A 20404-nucleotide genomic window follows, 5' to 3' on the forward strand; every position below is an offset into this window, starting at 1 on the left:
ATTAATCATTAATCACAGTGAGGTGTGTTTTAATGCTAACAGGTCATTAATCATTAATCACAGTGAGGTGTGTTGTAATGCTAACAGGTCATTAATCACAGTGAGGTGTGTTTTAATGCTAACAGGTCATGAATCACAGTGAGATGTGTTTTAATGCTAACTGCTCATTAATCATTAATCACAGTGAGGTGTGTTTTAATGCTAACTGCTCATTAATCATTAATCACAGTGAGGTGTGTTTTAATGCTAACAGGTCATTAATCACAGTGAGGTGTGTTTTAATGCTAACAGGTCATTAATCACAGTGAGGTGTGTTGTAATGCTAACAGGTCATTAATCACAATGAGGTGTGTTTTAATGCTAACAGGTCATTAATCACAGTGAGGTGTGTTTTAGTGCTAACTGCTCATTAATCACAGTGAGATGTGTTTTAATGCTAACTGCTCATTAATCATTAATCACAGTGAGGTGTGTTTTAATGCTAACAGGTCATTAATCATTAATCACAATGAGGTGTGTTGTAATGCTAACAGGTCATTAATCACAGTTAGGTGTGTTGTAATGCTAACAGGTCATTAATCACAGTGAGGTGTGTTGTAATGCTAACAGGTCATTAATCACAGTGAGATGTGTTTTAATGCTAACTGCTCATTAATCATTAACCACAGTGAGGTGTGTTGTAATGCTAACAGGTCATTAATCACAGTGAGGTGTGTTTTAATGCTAACTGCTCATTAATCACAGTGAGATGTGTTTTAATGCTAACTGCTCATTAATCATTAATCACAGTGAGGTGTGTTTTAATGCTAACAGGTCATTAATCATTAATCACAATGAGGTGTGTTGTAATGCTAACAGGTCATTAATCACAGTTAGGTGTGTTGTAATGCTAACAGGTCATTAATCACAGTGAGGTGTGTTGTAATGCTAACAGGTCATTAATCACAGTGAGGTGTGTTTTAATGCTAACAGGTCATTAATCACAGTGAGGTGTGTTTTAATGCTAACTGCTCATTAATCACAGTGAGATGTGTTTTAATGCTAACTGCTCATTAATCATTAATCACAGTGAGGTGTGTTTTAATGCTAACAGGTCATTAATCATTAATCACAATGAGGTGTGTTGTAATGCTAACAGGTCATTAATCACAGTTAGGTGTGTTGTAATGCTAACAGGTCATTAATCACAGTGAGGTGTGTTGTAATGCTAACAGGTCATTAATCACAGTGAGGTGTGTTGTAATGCTAACTGCTCATTAATCACAGAGGTGTGTTTGATAAGGTCTCAGAGCAGAGCATGGCGCTGACGTGTGTCAGACCAACCGATACTTGCTTAGACTCTGCATCCCAGCAATAAACTGTAATCAATAGATGCACTGGGCCAGTAGCGCTTTGGACAAAAAGGCACTATTTAAGGAAAATGGTGTCATTTGGGACGCCTACATTGACCTGTATCTTACAAGCTTAAGAAGGACTAAGTAATCAATTAACACAAATCAGACCTAAAGCAATCACTTGTAAAGGAGTCAGATATAAATGAATCAGACCTAAAGGAATCAGATGTAAAGGAGTCAGATATAAAGGAATCAGACCTAAAGGAATCAGATGTAAAGGAGTCAGATATAAATGAATCAGACCTAAAGGAATCAGATGTAAAGGAGTCAGATATAAAGGAATCAGACCTAAAGGAATCAGATGTAAAGGAGTCAGATATAAAGGAATCAGACCTAAAGGAATCAGATGTAAAGGAGTCAGATATAAAGGAATCAGACCTAAAGGAATCAGATATAAAGAAGTCAGATATAAAGGAATCAGACCTAAAGGAATCAGATGTAAAGGAGTCAGATATAAAGGAATCAGACCTAAAGGAATCAGATATAAAGAAGTCAGATATAAAGGAATCAGACCTAAAGGAATCAGATGTAAAGGAGTCCGATATAAAGGAATCAGACCTAAAGGAATCAGATGTAAAGGAGTCAGATATAAAGGAATCAGACCTAAAGGAATCAGATGTAAAGGAGTCATTTATAAAGGAATCAGACCTAAAGGAATCAGATATAAAGGAGTCAGATATAAAGGAATCAGACCTAAAGGAATCAGATGTAAAGGAGTCATTTATAAAAGAATCAGACCTAAAGGAATCAGATATAAAGGAGTCAGATATAAAGGAATCAGACCTAAAGGAGTCAGATATAAAGGAATAGGTATTTTATAACTGTGATGTGGCACTCTGTCTACTGTACATCTCTATCACACACACACACACACACACACACACACACACACACACACACACACACACACACACACACACACACACACACACACACACACACACACACACACAGTGTACGACTCCTTAATCAATCACATTTCATAGCTGTAATCAGCGTGGACATGATTCTACTCAGCCTTGTCTCAGGGTATTAAGTTGGTGGTCTGTTGATATCACTCCAGAGGTGTGGGGGCTGTGATTTGGCAAAGGGGGGGGGGGGGGGCGTATATCCTGCCTGGTTGGCTCTGTCCAGGGGTATTGTCTGACAGGGCCTCAGTGTCCACCGACCCCACCTGTCTCAATCTCCAGTATCTATGCTGTAATAGTCTATGTGCCGGGAGGCTAAGGTCAGTCTGTCCTATCTGGTATAATTCTCCTGTCTTCTGTGGTGTCCTGTGTGAACTCTCCCATCTCTCGCACTCTCTCCCTCCTCTCCCGGAGGACCTGAGCCCTAGGACCATACCTCAGGACTACCTGGCCTGATCACTTCTGGCTGTCCCCAGTCCACCTGGTCGTGCTGCTGATCCAGTTTCAACTGTTCTGCCTGCGACTATGGAGCCCTGACCTATTCACCGGACGTGTTACCTTGTCCCGGACCTGCTGTTTTCGACCCTCCCCTCTCTCTCTCTCTCTACCGCACCTATTACAGACTACAAAGGGAATCACAGCCAAGAACTGCCCAGTGACATGATTCTACCAGACGAGCTAAACTACTTCTATGCTCACTTCGAGGCAAATAACACTGAAGGTCAACATTCACAAGGCAACAGGGCCAGACGGATAACCAGGACGTGTACTGTGAGCATACGCTGACCAACTGGTTTTAAGCGACCACCATAGTGCCTGTACCCAAGAACATTAAGGTAACCTGCCTAAATGACTACAGACCCGTAACACTCACGTCTGTAGCCATGAAGTGCTTTGAAAGGCTGGTCATAGCTCACATCAACACCATTATCCCAGAAACCCTAGACCCACTCCAATTTGCATACCACCCCAACAGATCAAATCAAATCAAAGTTTAATTGTCACGTACGCCGAATACAACAGGTGTAGACCTTACAGTGAAATGCTTACTTACAGGCTCTAACCAATAGTGCAAAAAAGGTATTAGGTGAGCAAGAGGTAAGTAAAGAAATAAAAACAACAGTAAAAAGACAGGCTATATACAGTAGCGAGGCTATATACAGTAGCGAGGCTATATACAGTAACGAGGCTATAAAAGTAGCGAGGCTACATACAGACACCGGTTAGTCAGGCTGATTGAGGTAGTATGTACATGTAGATATGGTTAAAGTGACTATGCATATATGATGAACAGAGAGTAGCAGTAGCATAAAGAGGGGTTGGCAGATCCACAGATGATGCAATCTCTATTGCACTCCACACTGCCCTTTCCCACCTGGACAAAAGGAAGACCTATGTGAGAATGCTATTCATTGACTACAGCTCACTGTTCAACACCATAGTGCCCTCAAAGCTCATCAATAAGCTAAGGACCCTGGGACTAAACACCTCCCTCTGCAACTGGATCCTGGACTAGTAAGGGTAGATAACAACACTTCCGCCACACTGATCCTCAACACGGGCCCCTCAGGGGTGCGTGTTCAGTGCTGTCCTGTACTCCCTGTACACTCATGACTGCACGGCCAGGCACAACTCCAACACCATCATTACATTTGCCGATGACACAACAGTGCTTGATCACCGACAACGATGAGACAGCCTATAAAGAGAAGGTCAGAGAACTGGCCATGTGGTGCCAGGACAACAACCTCTCCCTCAACGTGACCAAGACAAAGGAGAAGATTGTGGACTACAGGAAAAGGAGGACCGAGCATGCCCCCATTCTCATCGACGGGGCTGTAGTGGAGCAGGTTGAGAGCTTCAAGTTCCTTGGTGTCCACATCACCAATAAACTAACATGGTCCAAGCACACCAAGACAGTCGTGAAGAGGACACGACAAAACCTATTCCCCTCAGGCTACTGAAAAGATTTGGCATCGGTCCTCAGATCCTCAAAAGGTTCTACATCTGCACCATGACTGGTTGCATCACTGCCTGGTACGGCAACTGCTTGGCCTCCGACCACAAGGCACTACAGAGGGTAGTGCGAATGGCCCAGTACATCACTGGGGCCAAGCTTCCTGCCATCCATGACCTCTATACCAGGTGGTGTCAGAGGAAGGCCCTAAAAATTGTCAAAGATTCCAGCCACCCTAGTCATAGACTGTTCTCTCTGCTACCGTACAGAAAGCGGTACCAGAGCGCCAAGTCTAGGTCCATGAGGCTTCTAAACAGCTTCTACCCCCCAAGCCATAAGACTCCTGAACATCTAATCAAATGGCTACCCAGACTACTTGCATTGCCCCCCTCCCTCCCCCTCTTTTACACTGCTGCTACTGTCTGTTGTTAACATCTATACATAGTCACTTTAATAACTCTACCTACATGTACATACTACATCAACTAACCGGTGCTCCCGCACACTGACTCTGTACCGGTACCTCCCTGTATATAATCTCCACATTGACTCGGTACCAGTACCCCCTGTATATAGCCTCCACATTGACTCTGTACCGGTACCCCCTGTATATAGCCTCCACATTGACTCAGTACCGGTACCCCCTGTATATAGCCTCCACATTGACTCTGTACCGGTACCCCCTGTATATAGACTCCACATTGACTCTGTACCGGTACCCCCTGTATATAGCCTCCACATTGACTCTGTACCAGTACCCCCTGTATATAGCCTCCCCATTGACTCTGTACCGGTAACCCCTGTATATAGCCTCCACATTGACTCTGTACCGGTACCCCCTGTATATAGCCTCCACATTGACTCTGTACCGGTACCCCCTGTATATAGCCTCCACATTGACTCTGTACCGGTACCCCCCTGTATATAGCCTCCACATTGACTCTGTACCGGTACCCCCTGTATATTGACTCCACATTGACTCTGTACCGGTACCCCCTGTATATAGCCTCCACATTGACTCTGTACCGGTACCCCCTGTATATAGCCTCCCCATTGACTCTGTACCGGTACCCCCTGTATATAGCCTCCCACATTGACTCTGTACCGGTACCCCCTGTATATAGTCCCACTATTGTTGTTTTACTATTGCTCTTTAATTACTTGTTACTTTTATCTCTTATTCTTGTCCGTATTTTTTGAAACTGCCTTGTTGGTTAGGGGCACGTAAGTAAGCATTTCACTGTAAGGTCTATACCTGTTGTATTCGGCGCATGTGACCAATACAATTTGTGTGTGTGTGTGTGTGTGTGTGTGTGTGTGTGTGTGTGTGTGTGTGTGTGTGGTGTGTGTGTGTGGTGAGTGTGTGGTGTGTGTGTGTGGTGAGTGTGTGTGTGTGTGTGTGTGTCTGTGTCTGTGATGTCTGTGTGTGTCTTTGTGTGTTTGTGTGTGTGGTGTGTGTGTGTGGTGTGTGTGTGTCTGTGTCTGTGATGTCTGTGTGTGTCTTTGTGTGTGTGTGTGTGTGTGTGTGTGTGTGTGTGTGTGTGTGTGTGTGTGTGTGTGTGTGTGAGTGTGGGGTGTGTGTGTGTGGTGAGTGTGTGGTGTGTGTGTGTGTGTCTGTGTCTGTGATGTCTGTGTGTGTCTTTGTGTGTTTGTGTGTGTGGTGTGTGTGTGTGGTGTGTGTGTGTCTGTGTCTGTGATGTCTGTGTGTGTCTTTGTGTGTGTGTGTGTGTGTGTGTGTGTGTGTGTGTGTGTGTGTGTGTGTGTGTGTGTGTGTGTGTGTGTGTGTGTGTGTGTGTGTGTGTGTGTGTGTGTGTGTGTGTGTGTGTGTGTGTGTGTGTGTGTGTGTGTGTGTGTGTGTGTGTGTGTGTGTGTGTGTGTGTACTATATATTTCTGATATAATAACACTCCAACATCACTATGTGGTTAATAGACAGACATGTTTTTCATCTTTTCTCTTCGTGTTTTATAAAAGCATTGATGTGTTTTGATGTGTTTTGATGTGACAACTCCTTTCACTCCAGTTATACAACATCACATCATTAGAACTAACAACATGTAGATTAGTAGGTACAGTTGAAGTCAGAAGTTTAGAGTCATTAAAACTCATTTTTCAACCACTCCACAGATGTATTTATTTCGCAACAAAGCCTCCTTCACTCACGCCGCCAAACTTACCCTCGTAAAACTGACCATCCTACCGATCCTCGAATTCAGCGATGTCATCTACAAAATAGCTTCCATTACACTACTCAGCAAACTGGATGCAGTCTTATCACAGTGCCATCCGTTTTGTTACCAAATCACCTTATACCACCCACCACTGCGACCTGTACGCTCTAGTCGGCTGGCCCTCGCTACATATTCGTCGCCAGACCCACTGGCTCCAGGTCATCTATAAGTCTATGATAGGTAAAGCTCCACCTTATCTCAGCTCACTGGTCATGATAACAACACCCACCCGTAGCACTCGCTCCAGCAGGTATACCTGACTGGTCACCCCCAAAGCCAACACCTCATTTGGCCGTCTCTCCTTCCAGTTCTCTGCTGCCAATGACTGGAACGAACTACAAAAATCTCTGAAACTGGAAACACTTATCTCCCTCACTAGCTTTAAGCGCCAGATGTCAGAGCAGCTCACAGATCACTGCACCTGTAAATAGCCCATCTATAATTTAGCCCAAAGAACTCCCTCTTCCCCTACTGTATTTATTTATTTTGTTCCTTTGCACCCCATTATTTCTATTTCTACTTTGCACTTTCTTCTACTACAAATCTACCATTCCAGTTTTTTACTTGCTATATTGTATTTACTTTGCCACCATGGCCTATTTTTTGCCTTTACCTCCCTTATCTCACCTCATTTGCTCACATTGTATATAGACTTATTTTTCTACTGTATTATTGACTGTATGTTTGTTAATTCAATGTGTGACTCTGTGTTGTTGTATGTGTCGAACTGCTTTGCTTTATCTTGGCCAGGTCGCAGTTGTAAATGAGAACTTGTTCTCAACTAGCCTACCTGGTTAAATAAAGGTGAAATAAATAAATAAATAAATGCACATCATCATATGCTCATTTATCACTCCAGTGTTAATCTGCTAAATTGTAATTATTCGCTCCTATGGCCTATTTATTGCCTACCTCCTCATGCCTTTTGCACACACTGTATATAGACTTTCTTTTTTCTACTGTATCATCGACTTGTTTATTGTGTTATTGGCTTGTTTGTTTACTCCATGTGTAACTCTGTGTTGTTGTCTGTGTCACACTGCTTTGCTTTATCTTGGCCAGGTCGCAGTTGTAAATGAGAACTTGTTCTCAACTAGCCTACCTGGTTAAATAAAGGTGAAATAAAGTCAATAAAAATAAAATTATTGTTAACAAACTATAGTTTTGGCAAGTCGGTTAGGACATCTACTTTGTGCCAAGACACAAGTAATTTTTCCAACAATTGTTTACAGACAGATTATTTCACTTAATCACAATTCCAGTGGGTCAGAAGTTACATACACTAAGTTGACTGTGTCTTTAAACAGCTTGGAAAATTCCAGAAAATGTTGTCATGGCTTTAGAAGCTTCTGATAGGATAATTGACATCATTTGAGTCAATTGGAGGTGTACCTGTGGATGTATTTCAAGTCTGGTTCATCCTTGGGAGCAATTTCCAAATGCCTGAAGGTACCACATTCATCTGTACACACAATAGTACGCAAGTATAAACACCATGGGACCACGCAGCCATCATACCGCTCAGGAAGGAGACTAATTCTGTCTCCTAGAGATGAACGTACTTTGGTGCGAGAAGTGGAAATCAATCCCAGAACAACAGCAAAGGACCTTTTGAAGATGCTGGAGGAAACAGGTACAAAAGTATCTATATCCACAGTAAAACGAGTCCTATATCGACATAACCTGAAAGGCCGCTCAGCAAGGAAGAAGCCACTGCTCCTAAACCGCCATAAAAAAGCCAGACTATGGTTTGCAACTGCACATGGGGACAAAGATCATACTTTTTGGAGAAATGTTCTCTGGTCTGATGAAACAAAAATAGAACTGCTTGGCCATAATGACCATCATTATGTTTGGAGGAAAAAGAGGGATGCTTGCAAGCCGAAGAACACCATCCCAACCGTGAAGCACGGGGGTGGCAGCATCATGTTGTGGAGGTGCTTTGCACACACACACACACACACACACACACACACACACACACACACACACACACACACACACACACACACAGCACACACACAGCACACACACACACACACACACACACACAAAACAGACACACACACACACACACACACACACACACACACACACACACACACACACACACACACACACACACACACACACACACACACACACACACAGACAGACAGTGTAGGGCAGTGTTTATTAAACTGTGTATCCTGTAGGGCAGTGTGGGTGCTGTAGTGCAGTGTGTGTATGCTGTAGTGCAGTGTGTGTATGCTGTAGTGCAGTGTGTGGGTGCTGTAGTGCAGTGTGTGTATGCTGTAGTGCAGTGTGTGGGTGCTGTAGTGCAGTGTGTGGGTGCTGTAGTGCAGTGTGTATGCTGTAGTGCAGTGTGTGTATGCTGTAGTGCAGTGTGTGTGTGCTGTAGTGCAGTGTGTATGCTGTAGTGCAGTGTGTGTATGCTGTAGTGCAGTGTGTGTGTGCTGTAGTGCAGTGTGTATGCTGTAGTGCAGTGTGTGTATGCTGTAGTGCAGTGTGTGTGTGCTGTAGTGCAGTGTGTGTTGCAGTGTGTGTATGCTGTAGTGCAGTGTGTGTGTGCTGTAGTGCAGTGTGTGTGTGCTGTAGTGCAGGGTTGTGTGCTGTAGTGCAGTGTGTGTGTGCTGTAGTGCAGGGTGTGTGCTGTAGTGCAGTGTGTGGGTGCTGTAGTGCAGTGTGTGTATGCTGTAGTGCAGTGTGTGTATGCTGTAGTGCAGTGTGTGGGTGCTGTAGTGCAGTGTGTGTGTGCTGTAGTGCAGGGTGTATGCTGTAGTGCAGTGTGTGTGTGCTGTAGTGCAGTGTGTGTGTGCTGTAGTGCAGTGTGTGTGTGCTGTAGTGCAGTGTGTGGGTGCTGTAGTGCAGTGTGTGGGTGCTGTAGTGCAGTGTGTGGGTGCTGTAGTGCAGTGTGTGCGTGCTGTAGTGCAGTGTGTGTGTGCTGTAGTGCAGTGTGTGTATGCTGTAGTGCAGTGTGTGTATGCTGTAGTGCAGTGTGTGTGTGTGCGCGCTTGTGTGTGTACTTAACTCACCAGCTTGCGTTGACACCAGCCACAGACTCCACACAGAGCCACCAGCCAGACAGTACACACTGTGACTGCTAGAGACACCAGGAGCACACTGAGAGACAGGGAGCCTGCTGGAGGGACAGAGAGACAAGGTTGGAGAGAGAGAGAGAGACCGAGAGAGAGAGAGAGAGAGAGAGAGAGAGAGAGAGAGAGAGAGTTGAGTGACTTCAGCCTGTACATACATTCAAAAGTCCTATAGTGCTGTTTTGTGATGTAAAAAAATGGTCAATCACATCCTCAAACAAGTCAAATGCAAACTGAGATATCTGAAGACAGTAGGACGATGATGTCACAACAGACAGTGGGGGGATGATGACGTCACAACAGACAGTGGGGGGATGATGACGTCACAACAGACAGTGGGGGGATGATGATGTCACAACAGACAGTGGGGGGATGATGACGTCACAACAGACAGTGGGGGGATGATGACGTCACAACAGACAGTGGGGGGATGATGATGTCACATCAGACAGTGGGGGAATGATGATGTCACAACAGACAGTGGGGGGGATGATGATGTCACAACAGATAGTGGGGGGATGATGTCACAACAGACAGTAGGGGGATGATGATGTCACAACAGACAGTAGGGGGGATGATGATGTCACAACAGACAGTGGGGGGATGATGATGTCACAACAGACAGTGGGGGAATGATGATGTCACAACAGACAGTGGGGGGGATGATGATGTCACAACAGACAGTGGGGGGATGATGATGTCACAACAGATAGTGGGGGGATGGTGTCACAACAGACAGTAGGGGGATGATGATGTCACAACAGACAGTAGGGGGGATGATGATGTCACAACAGACAGTAGGGGGGATGATGATGTCACAACAGACAGTGGGGGGGATGATGATGTCACAACAGACAGTGGGGGGATGATGATGTCACAACAGACAGTGGGGGGATGATGATGTCACAACAGACAGTGGGGGGATGATGATGTCACAACAGACAGTGGGGGATGATGATGTCACAACAGACAGTGGGGGGGATGATGTCACAACAGACAGTAGGGGGGATGATGTCACAACAGACAGTGGGGGATGATGATGTCACAACAGACAGTAGGGGGGATGATGATGTCACAACAGACAGTGGGGGGATGATGATGTCACAACAGACAGTGGGGGGATGATGTCACAACAGACAGTAGGGGGATGATGATGTCACAACAGACAGTAGGGGGGATGATGATGTCACAACAGACAGTGGGGGGATGATGACGTCACAACAGATAGTGGGGGGATGATGTCACAACAGACAGTAGGGGGGATGATGATGTCACAACAGACAGTAAGGGGATGATGATGTCACAACAGACAGTGGGGGGATGATGATGTCACAACAGACAGTGGGGGGATGATGTCACAACAGACAGTAGGGGGATGATGACGTCACAACAGACAGTAGGGGGATGATGATGTCACAACAGACAGTAGGGGGATGATGATGTCACAACAGACAGTAGGGGGATGATGATGTCACAACAGACAGTAGGGGGATGATGATGTCACAACAGACAGTAGGGGGATGATGATGTCACAACAGACAGTAGGGGGATGATGACGTCACAACAGACAGTAGGGGGATGATGACGTCACAACAGACAGTAGGGGGGATGATGATGTCACAACAGACAGTAGGGGGATGATGATGTCACAACAGACATTAGGGGGGATGATGATGTCACAACAGACAGTAGGGGGGATGATGATGTCACAACAGACAGTAGGGGGATGATGATGTCACAACAGACAGTAGGGGGGATGATGATGTCACAACAGACAGTAGGGGGGATGATGATGTCACAACAGACAGTAGGGGGATGATGATGTCACAACAGACAGTAGGGGGGATGATGATGTCACAACAGACAGTAGGGGGGATGATGATGTCACAACAGACAGTAGGGGGATGATGATGTCACAACAGACAGTAGGGGGATGATGACGTCACAACAGACAGTAGGGGGGATGATGACGTCACAACAGACAGTAGGGGGGATGATGACGTCACAACAGACAGTAGGGGGGATGATGATGTCACAACAGACATTAGGGGGATGATGATGTCACAACAGACAGTAGGGGGGATGATGATGTCACAACAGACAGTAGGGGGGATGATGATGTCACAACAGACAGTAGGGGGATGATGATGTCACAACAGACAGTAGGGGGATGATGATGTCACAACAGACAGTAGGGGGATGATGATGTCACAACAGACAGTAGGGGGATGATGATGTCACAACAGACAGTAGGGGGATGATGATATCTCCATTAGCTCTTCCTGGGGTCCAAATACATTAAGGCATATGATACAAAACAACTACAATTACAAATAAAACAGTAGATCAAATAACATTACTATACCACTACGTATCTACAACACAACATGTACACCATCATCGTTCAACAATACCACAGTGCACGGGTGTTAGCGTGCGTGTGTTAGCGTGTGTTAGCGTACGTGTGTTAGCATCTGTGTTTTAGCGTGTGTTAACGTGTGTTAGCGTGTGTTAGCGTGCGTGTGTTAGCATCATTGTTTTAGCGTGGTGTATTTTTATGTTTTTTATGTATAGGTGTCTGAGCTGTGTGCTAGTCGTTTGAACAGACAGTTTGGTGCTTTCAACACGTCAATACTTCTCATAAATACAAGTAGTGATGCAGTCAATCTCTCCTCTACTTTGAGCCAGGAGAGATTGATATACATGTCATTAATATTAGCTCTCTGTCCACATTTAAGGGCCAGCTGCGCTGCTCTGTTCTGGGCCAACTGTGATTTGCCTATGTCCCTTTTTGTGGCACTTGATCATATGACTGGGCAGTAGTTAAGGTGCGACAAAACTAGTGCCTCTCGGACCTGCCTTGTTGATAGTGTTGTTAAGAAGGCAGAGTAACACTTTATTATGGACAGACTTCTCCCCATCTTAGCTACTGTTGTATCAATATGTTTTGACCATGACAGTTTACAATCCGGGGTTACTCCAAGCAGTTTAGTCTCCTCAATTTTCCACATTATTCATTACGAGATTTATTTGAGGTTTAGGGTTTAGTGAATGGTTTGTCCCAAATACAATGCTTTTTAGTTTTTCAAATATTTATTACTAGTGTATTCCTCGCCACCCATTCTGAAACTGACTGCAGCTCTTTGTTAATTGTTGCAGTGATCTGGGGTGGCAGGTCTCTCTCTCTTTCTCTCTCTCGGAGGACCTGAGCCCTAGGACCACACCTCAGGACTACCTGGCATGATGACTCCTTGCTGTCCCCAGTCCACCTGGTCGTGCTGCTGCTCCAGTTTCAACTGTTCTGCCTGCTGCGCTGTGGAACCCTGACCTGTTCACCGGACGTGCTACCTGTCCCTGACCTGCTGTTTTCAACTCTCTAGAGACAGCAGCAGTGGTAGAGATACTCTCAATGATCGGATATGAAAAGACAACTGACATTTACTCTTGAGGTGCTGACCTGTTTCACCCTCGACATCCACTGGGATTATTATTATTTGACCCTGCTGGTCATCTATGAACATTTGAACATCTTAGCCATGTTCTGTTATAATCTCCACCCGGCACAGCCCGAAGAGGACTGGCCACCACTCACAGCCTGGTTCCTCTCCAGGTTTCTTCCTAGGTTCTGGCTTTTCTAGGGAGTTTCTCCTAGCCACCGTGCTTCTACACCTGCATTGCTTGCTGTTTGGGGTTTTAGGCTGTGACATCAGCTGATGTAAGAAGGGCTTTATAAATACATTTGATTTGATTTGAGGTAGCGGAAAGGTTTCTAGATTGAATCCCTGAGCTGACAAGGTAAAAATCTGTCATTCTGCCCCTGAACAAGGCAGTTAAACCCACTTGTTCCCCGGTAAGCTGTCATTGTAAATAAGAATTTGCTCTTAACTGACTTGCCTAGTTAAATTAAAAAAATGTCACTTGCTGTGGTAGCTGACATGTATAGTGTTGAGTCATCAACATACAGAGACACACAGGCTTTACTCAGAGCCAGTGGCAGGTCATTAGTAAAGATTGAAAACATTAAAGGGGTTAGATGAGGGAGGTGGGGGAGTAGGCGGTGGATGGGTTGACAAATGCATGATGCTTTTTTTTTCAACAGTGAATTACGCCCTGGTCTCTCGGTCTTTCGGTCTCTCTCTCTCTCTCTCTCTCTCGGTCTCTCTCTCGGTCCATCTCTCTCTCCGTCCCTCTCTCTCTCGGTCCCTCTCTCTCTCGGTCTCTCTCTCTCTCTCTGTCTTTGTCTTTCGGTCTCTCTGTCCTTCTCTCTCTTGGTCACTTTCTATCTCTGTCTCTCTTTCGGTCTCTGTCTCCCGGTCTCTCTCTCGGTACCACTCTCTCTCTGTCTCTCTCTCGGTCCCTCTCTCTCTCGGTCCATCTCTCTCGGTCCATCTCTCGGTCTCTCTCTCGGTCCATCTCTCTCTCGGTCCCTCTCTCTCGGTCTCTCTCTCTCTCTGTCTTTGTCTTTCGGTCTCTCTGTCCTTCTCTCTCTCGGTCCCTTTCTATCTCTGTCTCTCTCTCGGTCTCTGTCTCCCCGTCTCTCTCTCGGTACCTCTCTCTCTCTGTCTCTCTCCCGGGCCCTCTCTCTCTCGGTCCCTCTCTCTCAGCTCTCTCTCTCTCTCTCTCTCTCTCTCTCTCTATTCAATCAGTCAAGACATCAGGTGAAGCCTTGATATTTAAAGAAATTACAAAAATACATTCATATATTCACTGCAAATGTTCTTTGTACCATTTTCTTCATTACATAAACAGTGATAAAAGGCATCATAAAGCATGTATCCCAAATGGCACTATATTCCCCACACAGTGCACTTCTTTTGACTGGAGCCCATAGTGCACTACATACGGAACAGGGTGCCTTTGGGACCCAAGTCTAAACATTTGACAAAGACCAAACCCTTCTTTCCAATTACGCATTTATAATTTCTCCACAGACTGTCTCTCTCTCTCTCTCTCTTTCTTTCCCTCTCTCGTTCCCTCTCTCCCGTCCTCTGTCATTACTTCCCTTTTATCTCACTCCCCGATCATTCTGTCTTTATTTGTTCACTCCTCTGCTGCCCATCCCCATGATGTCCTGGGGGACAGCAGCTCAGAGACAGGTAGCTATCTATCTATACTAGTCTGTCTGTCTGTCTGTCTGTCTGTCTGTCTGTCTGTCTGTCTGTCTGTCTGTCTGTCTGTCTGTCTGTCTGTCTGTCTGTCTGTCTGTCTGTCTGTCTGTCTGTCTGTCTATACTAGTCTGTCTGTCTGTCTGTCTGTCTGAGCATTGGGCCAGTAACCAAAAGGTTGCTGTATCGAATCCCCCAAACTGACAAGGTAAAAATCTGTTGTTCTGCCCCTGAGCAAGGCAGTTAACCCATTGTTCCCCAGGCGCCAAAGGCGTGAATGTCGATTAAGGCAGCCCCCCTGCACCTCTCTGGTTCAGAGGGGTTGGGTTAAATGTGGAAGACACATTTCAGTTGAATACATTCAGTTGTACAACCGACTAGGTATTTCCCTATTTATACTAGTCTTTCTTGGTGAGTCCTGTTGGTATACCAGGGGACACTTTATAGCCATAGCTCTTTATTTGACTCCTTGAGTCCTCTTTCCTTGTCTCCTTCTCAAACCCATTGGAGCCAACTCCACCCCAGAGAGGAGAGGGGGGAGAGGGGGAGAGAGGGGGGAGCCAACCCAACCCCAGGGAGGAGAGGTGGGAGAGAGGGGGGAGCCAACCAAACCCCAGGGAGGAGAGGTGGGAGAGAGGGGAGAGCCAACCCAACTCCAGGAGGGAGAGGGAGGAGAGGAAGGAGAGGGGAGAGAGAGGTGGGAGAGAGGGGGGAGAGAGAGGGCAGAGAGGGGGGTGCCAACCCAACCCCAGGAGGGAGAGGGAGGAGAGGAAGGAGAGGGGGAGAGAGGTAGGAGAGAGGGGGGAGAGAGGGGGGAGAGGTGGGAGAGAGGGGGAGAGGGAGGAGAGGGAGGAGCCAACTCAACCCCAGGAGGGAGAGGGGGGAGAGAGGTGAGAGAGAGGGGAGAGAGAGGTGGGAGAGAGGTGGGAGAGAGGGGAGAGGTGGGAGAGAGGGGGGAAGAGGGGGAGAGAGGTGAGAGAGAGGGGAGAGAGAGGTGGGAGAGGTGGGAGAGAGGGGAGAGGTGGGAGAGAGGGGGGAAGAGGGGGAGAGAGGTGGGAGAGAGAGGTGGGAGAGAGGGGAGAGCCAACCCAACCCCATGGGGGAAAGGGGGGAGAGAGGGGGGAGAGAGGTGGGAGAGGGAGGAGAGGGAGGAGCCAACTCAACCCCAGGAGGGAGAGGGGGGAGAAAGGTGAGAGAGAGGGGAGAGAGAGGTGGGAGAGAGGGGGAGAGGGGGGAGAGAGGTGGGAGAGGTGGGAGAGAAGTGGGAGAGAGGGAGAGGTGGGAGAGAGGGGGAGAGAGAGGGGCAGAGAGGGGGGGGTGCCAACCCAACCCCAGGAGGGAGAGGGAGGAGAGGAAGGAGAGGGGGAGAGAGGTGGGAGAGAGGGGGGAGAGAGGGGGAGAGGTGGAAGAGAGGGGGAGAGGGAGGAGAGGGAAGAGAGGGAGGAGCCAACTCAACCCCAGGAGGGAGAGGGGGGAGAGAGGTGAGAGAGAGGGTAGAGAGAGGTGGGAGAGAGGTGGGAGAGAGGGGAGAGGTGGGAGAGAGGGGGAAGAGGGGGAGAGAGGTGAGAGAGAGGGGAGAGAGAAGGGTGGGAGAGAGGGGAGAGGTGGGAGAGAGGGGGGAAGAGGGGGAGAGAGGTGGGAGAGAGAGATGGGAGAGAGGGGAGAGCCAACCCAACCCCATGGGGGAAAGGGGGGAGAGAGGTGGGAGGGAGGAGAGGGAGGAGCCAACTCAACCCCAGGAGGGAGAGGGGGGAGAGAGGGGAGAGAGAGGGGAGAGAGAGGTGGGAGAGACGGGGGAGAGGGGGAGAGAGGTGGGAGAGGTGGGAGAGAAGTGGGAGAAAGGGGATAGGTGGGAGAGAGGGGGGGAGAGGGGGAGAGGTGGGTGAGAGGGGGGAAGAGGGGGAGAGAGGTGAGAGAGAGGTGAGAGAGAGGGGAGAGAGAGGTGGGAGAGGTGGGAGAGAGGGGAGAGGTGGGAGAGAGGGGGAAGAGGGGGAGAGAGGTGGGAGAGAGAGGTGGGAGAGAGGGGAGAGCCAACCCAACCCCATGGGGGAAAGGGGGGAGAGAGGGGGGAGAGAGGTGGGAGAGGGAGGAGAGGGAGGAGCCAACTCAACCCCAGGAGGGAGAGGGGGAGAGAGGTGAGAGAGGGGAGAGAGAGGTGGGAGAGAGGGGGGAGAGGGGGGAGAGAGGTGGGAGAGGTGGGAGAGAAGTGGGAGAGAGGGGAGAGGTGGGAGAGAGGGGGGGAGAGAGAGGGCAGAGAGGGGGGGTGCCAACCCAACCCCAGGAGGGAGAGGGAGGAGAGGAAGGAGAGGGGGAGAGAGGTGGGAGAGAGGGGGGAGAGAGGGGGGAGAGGTGGGAGAGAGTGGGAGAGGGAGGAGAGGGAGGAGCCAACTCAACCCCAGGAGGGAGAGGGGGAGAGAGGTGAGAGAGAGGGGAGAGAGAGGTGGGAGAGAGGGGAGAGGTGGGAGAGAGGGGGAAGAGGGGGAGAGAGGTGAGAGAGAGGGGAGAGAGAGGTGGGAGAGGTGGGAGAGAGGGGAGAGGTGGGAGAGAGGGGGGAAGAGGGGGGAGAGAGGTGGGAGAGAGAGGTGGGAGAGAGGGGAGAGCCAACCCAACCCCATGGGGGAAAGGGGGGAGAGAGGGGGGGAGAGAGGTGGGAGAGGGAGGAGAGGGAGGAGCCAACTCAACCCCAGGAGGGAGAGGGGGGAGAAAGGTGAGAGAGGGGAGAGAGAGGTGGGAGAGAGGGGGAGAGGGGGAGAGAGGTGGGAGAGGTGGGAGAGAAGTGGGAGAGAGGGAGAGGTGGGAGAGAGGGGGGAGAGAGAGGGCAGAGAGGGGGGGGTGCCAACCCAACCCCAGGAGGGAGAGGGAGGAGAGGAAGGAGAGGGGGAGAGAGGTAGGAGAGAGGGGGGGAGAGAGGGGGGAGAGGTGGGAGAGAGGGGGAGAGGGAGGAGAGGGAGGAGCCAACTCAACCCCAGGAGGGAGAGGGGGAGAGAGGTGAGAGAGAGGGGAGAGAGAGGTGGGAGAGAGGTGGGAGAGAGGGGAGAGGTGGGAGAGAGGGGGGAAGAGGGGGAGAGAGGTGAGAGAGAGGGGAGAGAGAGGTGGGAGAGGTGGGAGAGAGGGGAGAGGTGGGAGAGAGGGGGGAAGAGGGGGAGAGAGGTGGGAGAGAGAGGTGGGAGAGAGGGGAGAGCCAACCCAACCCCATGGGGGAAAGGGGGGAGAGAGGGGGGAGAGAGGTGGGAGAGGGAGGAGAGGGAGGAGCCAACTCAACCCCAGGAGGGAGAGGGGGGAGAAAGGTGAGAGAGAGGGGAGAGAGAGGTGGGAGAGAGGGGGGAGAGGGGGAGAGAGGTGGGAGAGGTGGGAGAGAAGTGGGAGAGAGGGAGAGGGTGGGAGAGAGGGGGGAGAGAGAGGGCAGAGAGGGGGGGTGCCAACCCAACCCCAGGAGGGAGAGGGAGGAGAGGAAGGAGAGGGGGGTGAGAGGTGGGAGAGAGGGGGGAGAGAGGGGGGAGAGGTGGAAGAGAGGGGGAGAGGGAGGAGAGGGAGGAGCCAACTCAACCCCAGGAGGGAGAGGGGGGAGAGAGGTGAGAGAGAGGGGGAGAGAGAGGTGGGAGAGAGGTGGGAGAGAGGGGAGAGGTGGGAGAGAGGGGGAAGAGGGGGAGAGAGGTGAGAGAGAGGGGAGAGAGAGGTGGGAGAGGTGGGAGAGAGGGGAGAGGTGGGAGAGAGGGGGAAGAGGGGGAGAGAGGTGGGAGAGAGAGATGGGAGAGAGGGGAGAGCCAACCCAACCCCATGGGGGAAAAGGGGGGGAGAGAGGTGGGAGAGGGAGGAGAGGGAGGAGCCAACTTAACCCCAGGAGGGAGAGGGGGGAGAGAGGGGAGAGAGAGGGGAGAGAGAGGTGGGAGAGACGGGGAGAGGGGGGAGAGAGGTGGGAGAGGTGGGAGAGAAGTGGGAGAAAGGGGATAGGTGGGAGAGAGGGGGAGAGGGGGGAGAGAGAGGTGGGAGAGAGGTGGGAGAGAGGGGAGAGGTGGGAGAGAGGGGGGAAGAGGGGGAGAGAGGTGAGAGAGAGGTGAGAGAGAGGGGAGAGAGAGGTGGGAGAGGTGGGAGAGAGGGGAGAGGTGGGAGAGAGGGGGGAAGAGGGGGGAGAGAGGTGGGAGAGAGAGGTGGGAGAGAGGGGAGAGCCAACCCAACCCCATGGGGAAAGGGGGGAGAGAGGGGGGAGAGAGGTGGGAGAGGGAGGAGAGGGAGGAGCCAACTCAACCCCAGGAGGGAGAGGGGGGAGAGAGGTGAGAGAGAGGGGAGAGAGAGGTGGGAGAGACGTGGGAGAGAGGGGAGAGGTGGGAGAGAGGGGGGAGAGAGGTGGGAGAGGGAGGAGAGGGAGGAGCCAACTCAACCCCAGGATGGAGAGGGGGGAGAGAGGTGAGAGAGAGGGGAGAGAGAGGTGGGAGAGAGGGGGGAGAGGGGGAGAGAGGTGGGAGAGGTGGGAGAGAAGTGGGAGAGAGGGGAGAGGTGGGAGAGAGGTGGGAGAGGGGGAGAGAGGTGGGAGAGAGGGGAGAGGTGGGAGAGAGGTGGGAGAGGGGAGAGAAGGGGGGAGGGGGAGAGAGGTGGGAGAGAGGGGGGAGAGGGGGAGAGAGGTGGGAGAGAGGGGAGAGGTGGGAGAGAGGGGAGAGAAGGGGGGGAGGGGGAGAGAGGTGGGAGAGAGGGGGGAGAGGGAGGAGCCAACTCAACCCCAGGGGGAGAGAGTGTGCCCACCATAACACAACAACAACAACAACAACAACAAGAAGGTCAACAAGGTCAACAAGGTCAGCTTGACAACAAGGGCTCTTCCTAGGAATACAGTAGATTCATTCAGGAGTCTGTTGAGATTGAGACGGAGACAATATGCATAGAAAGGTGACTGCAGGAGTCCATCAGCGAGGCCATTGGTAGAACAGCTCCATAGTAAATAAGGAACCACTGGTGGTGATATACTGTTCCCTACACAACCATCACACCATGCCAAGACTGTGCAAAAGTTGTCATCAAGGCAAAAGGGTGGCTACTTTGAATAATGTCAAATATAACATATATTTTGATTTGTTTAACACTTTTTTTGGTTACTACATGATTCCATATGTGTTATTTCATCGTTTTGATGTCTTCACTATTATTCTACAATGTAGAAAATAGTAAAAATAGTGAGTAGGTGTGTCCAAACTTTTGACTGGTACTGTATATATATATATATACTACTATGTACTATATATATATACATATATATGTATTTATTTATTTATTGTTGAATAATGTAACTTATAAATGCTTCATGAGTTTAGTTCAACTGTCACACTCCATCAGAACCCAGAAATATAAACTTGTTTTACTCCAGTGTTTGTAAACATTGTAAATGTAAACAAACACTGTATAGCCTCAAAACATGATTAAAACTATAATGTTGAAATCTTCGAATGGTCAGTCCTTGCATCCATAGCTCTGTCTATTAATTTGAGAGTGGTTGCATTTCTCCAGGCCCATCCCTCAACTTTTTTACCAAAACAGAGGCAGGATGGGTATTTTGTTGTTGTTTCATCTGTGGATTTGCCTTTTTCAACAGCTGCGTATTATCAAGATATCAAAGAGTCACCAACAAAAAGGTAAACAAGAGGCCTGTAGCAAATGCAGCATATGGCATTCATTTATCACATGTAAATAGCACTTTTCAGTAGTGCTCAAAGCATGCAATTCCAT

At 49.1% G+C, this 20404-nt stretch overlaps 1 protein-coding gene across 1 annotated transcript in view; it reads right to left on the reverse strand.

Moving 5' to 3' along the window:
• LOC106592751 (synaptotagmin-7) overlaps positions 1-20404 on the reverse strand; it is a 391227-nt gene that overhangs the window by 234942 nt on the left and 135881 nt on the right. The window contains exon 2 of the mRNA XM_045705960.1: positions 9525-9631. Within this exon, the coding sequence (XP_045561916.1) occupies positions 9525-9631 (107 nt within the window). The remainder of the gene's footprint in view (positions 1-9524; positions 9632-20404) is intronic.

The sequence above is a fragment of the Salmo salar genome, chromosome ssa23 (assembly GCF_905237065.1).
Source record: "Salmo salar chromosome ssa23, Ssal_v3.1, whole genome shotgun sequence".
Taxonomy (NCBI): Eukaryota; Metazoa; Chordata; class Actinopteri; order Salmoniformes; family Salmonidae; genus Salmo; species Salmo salar.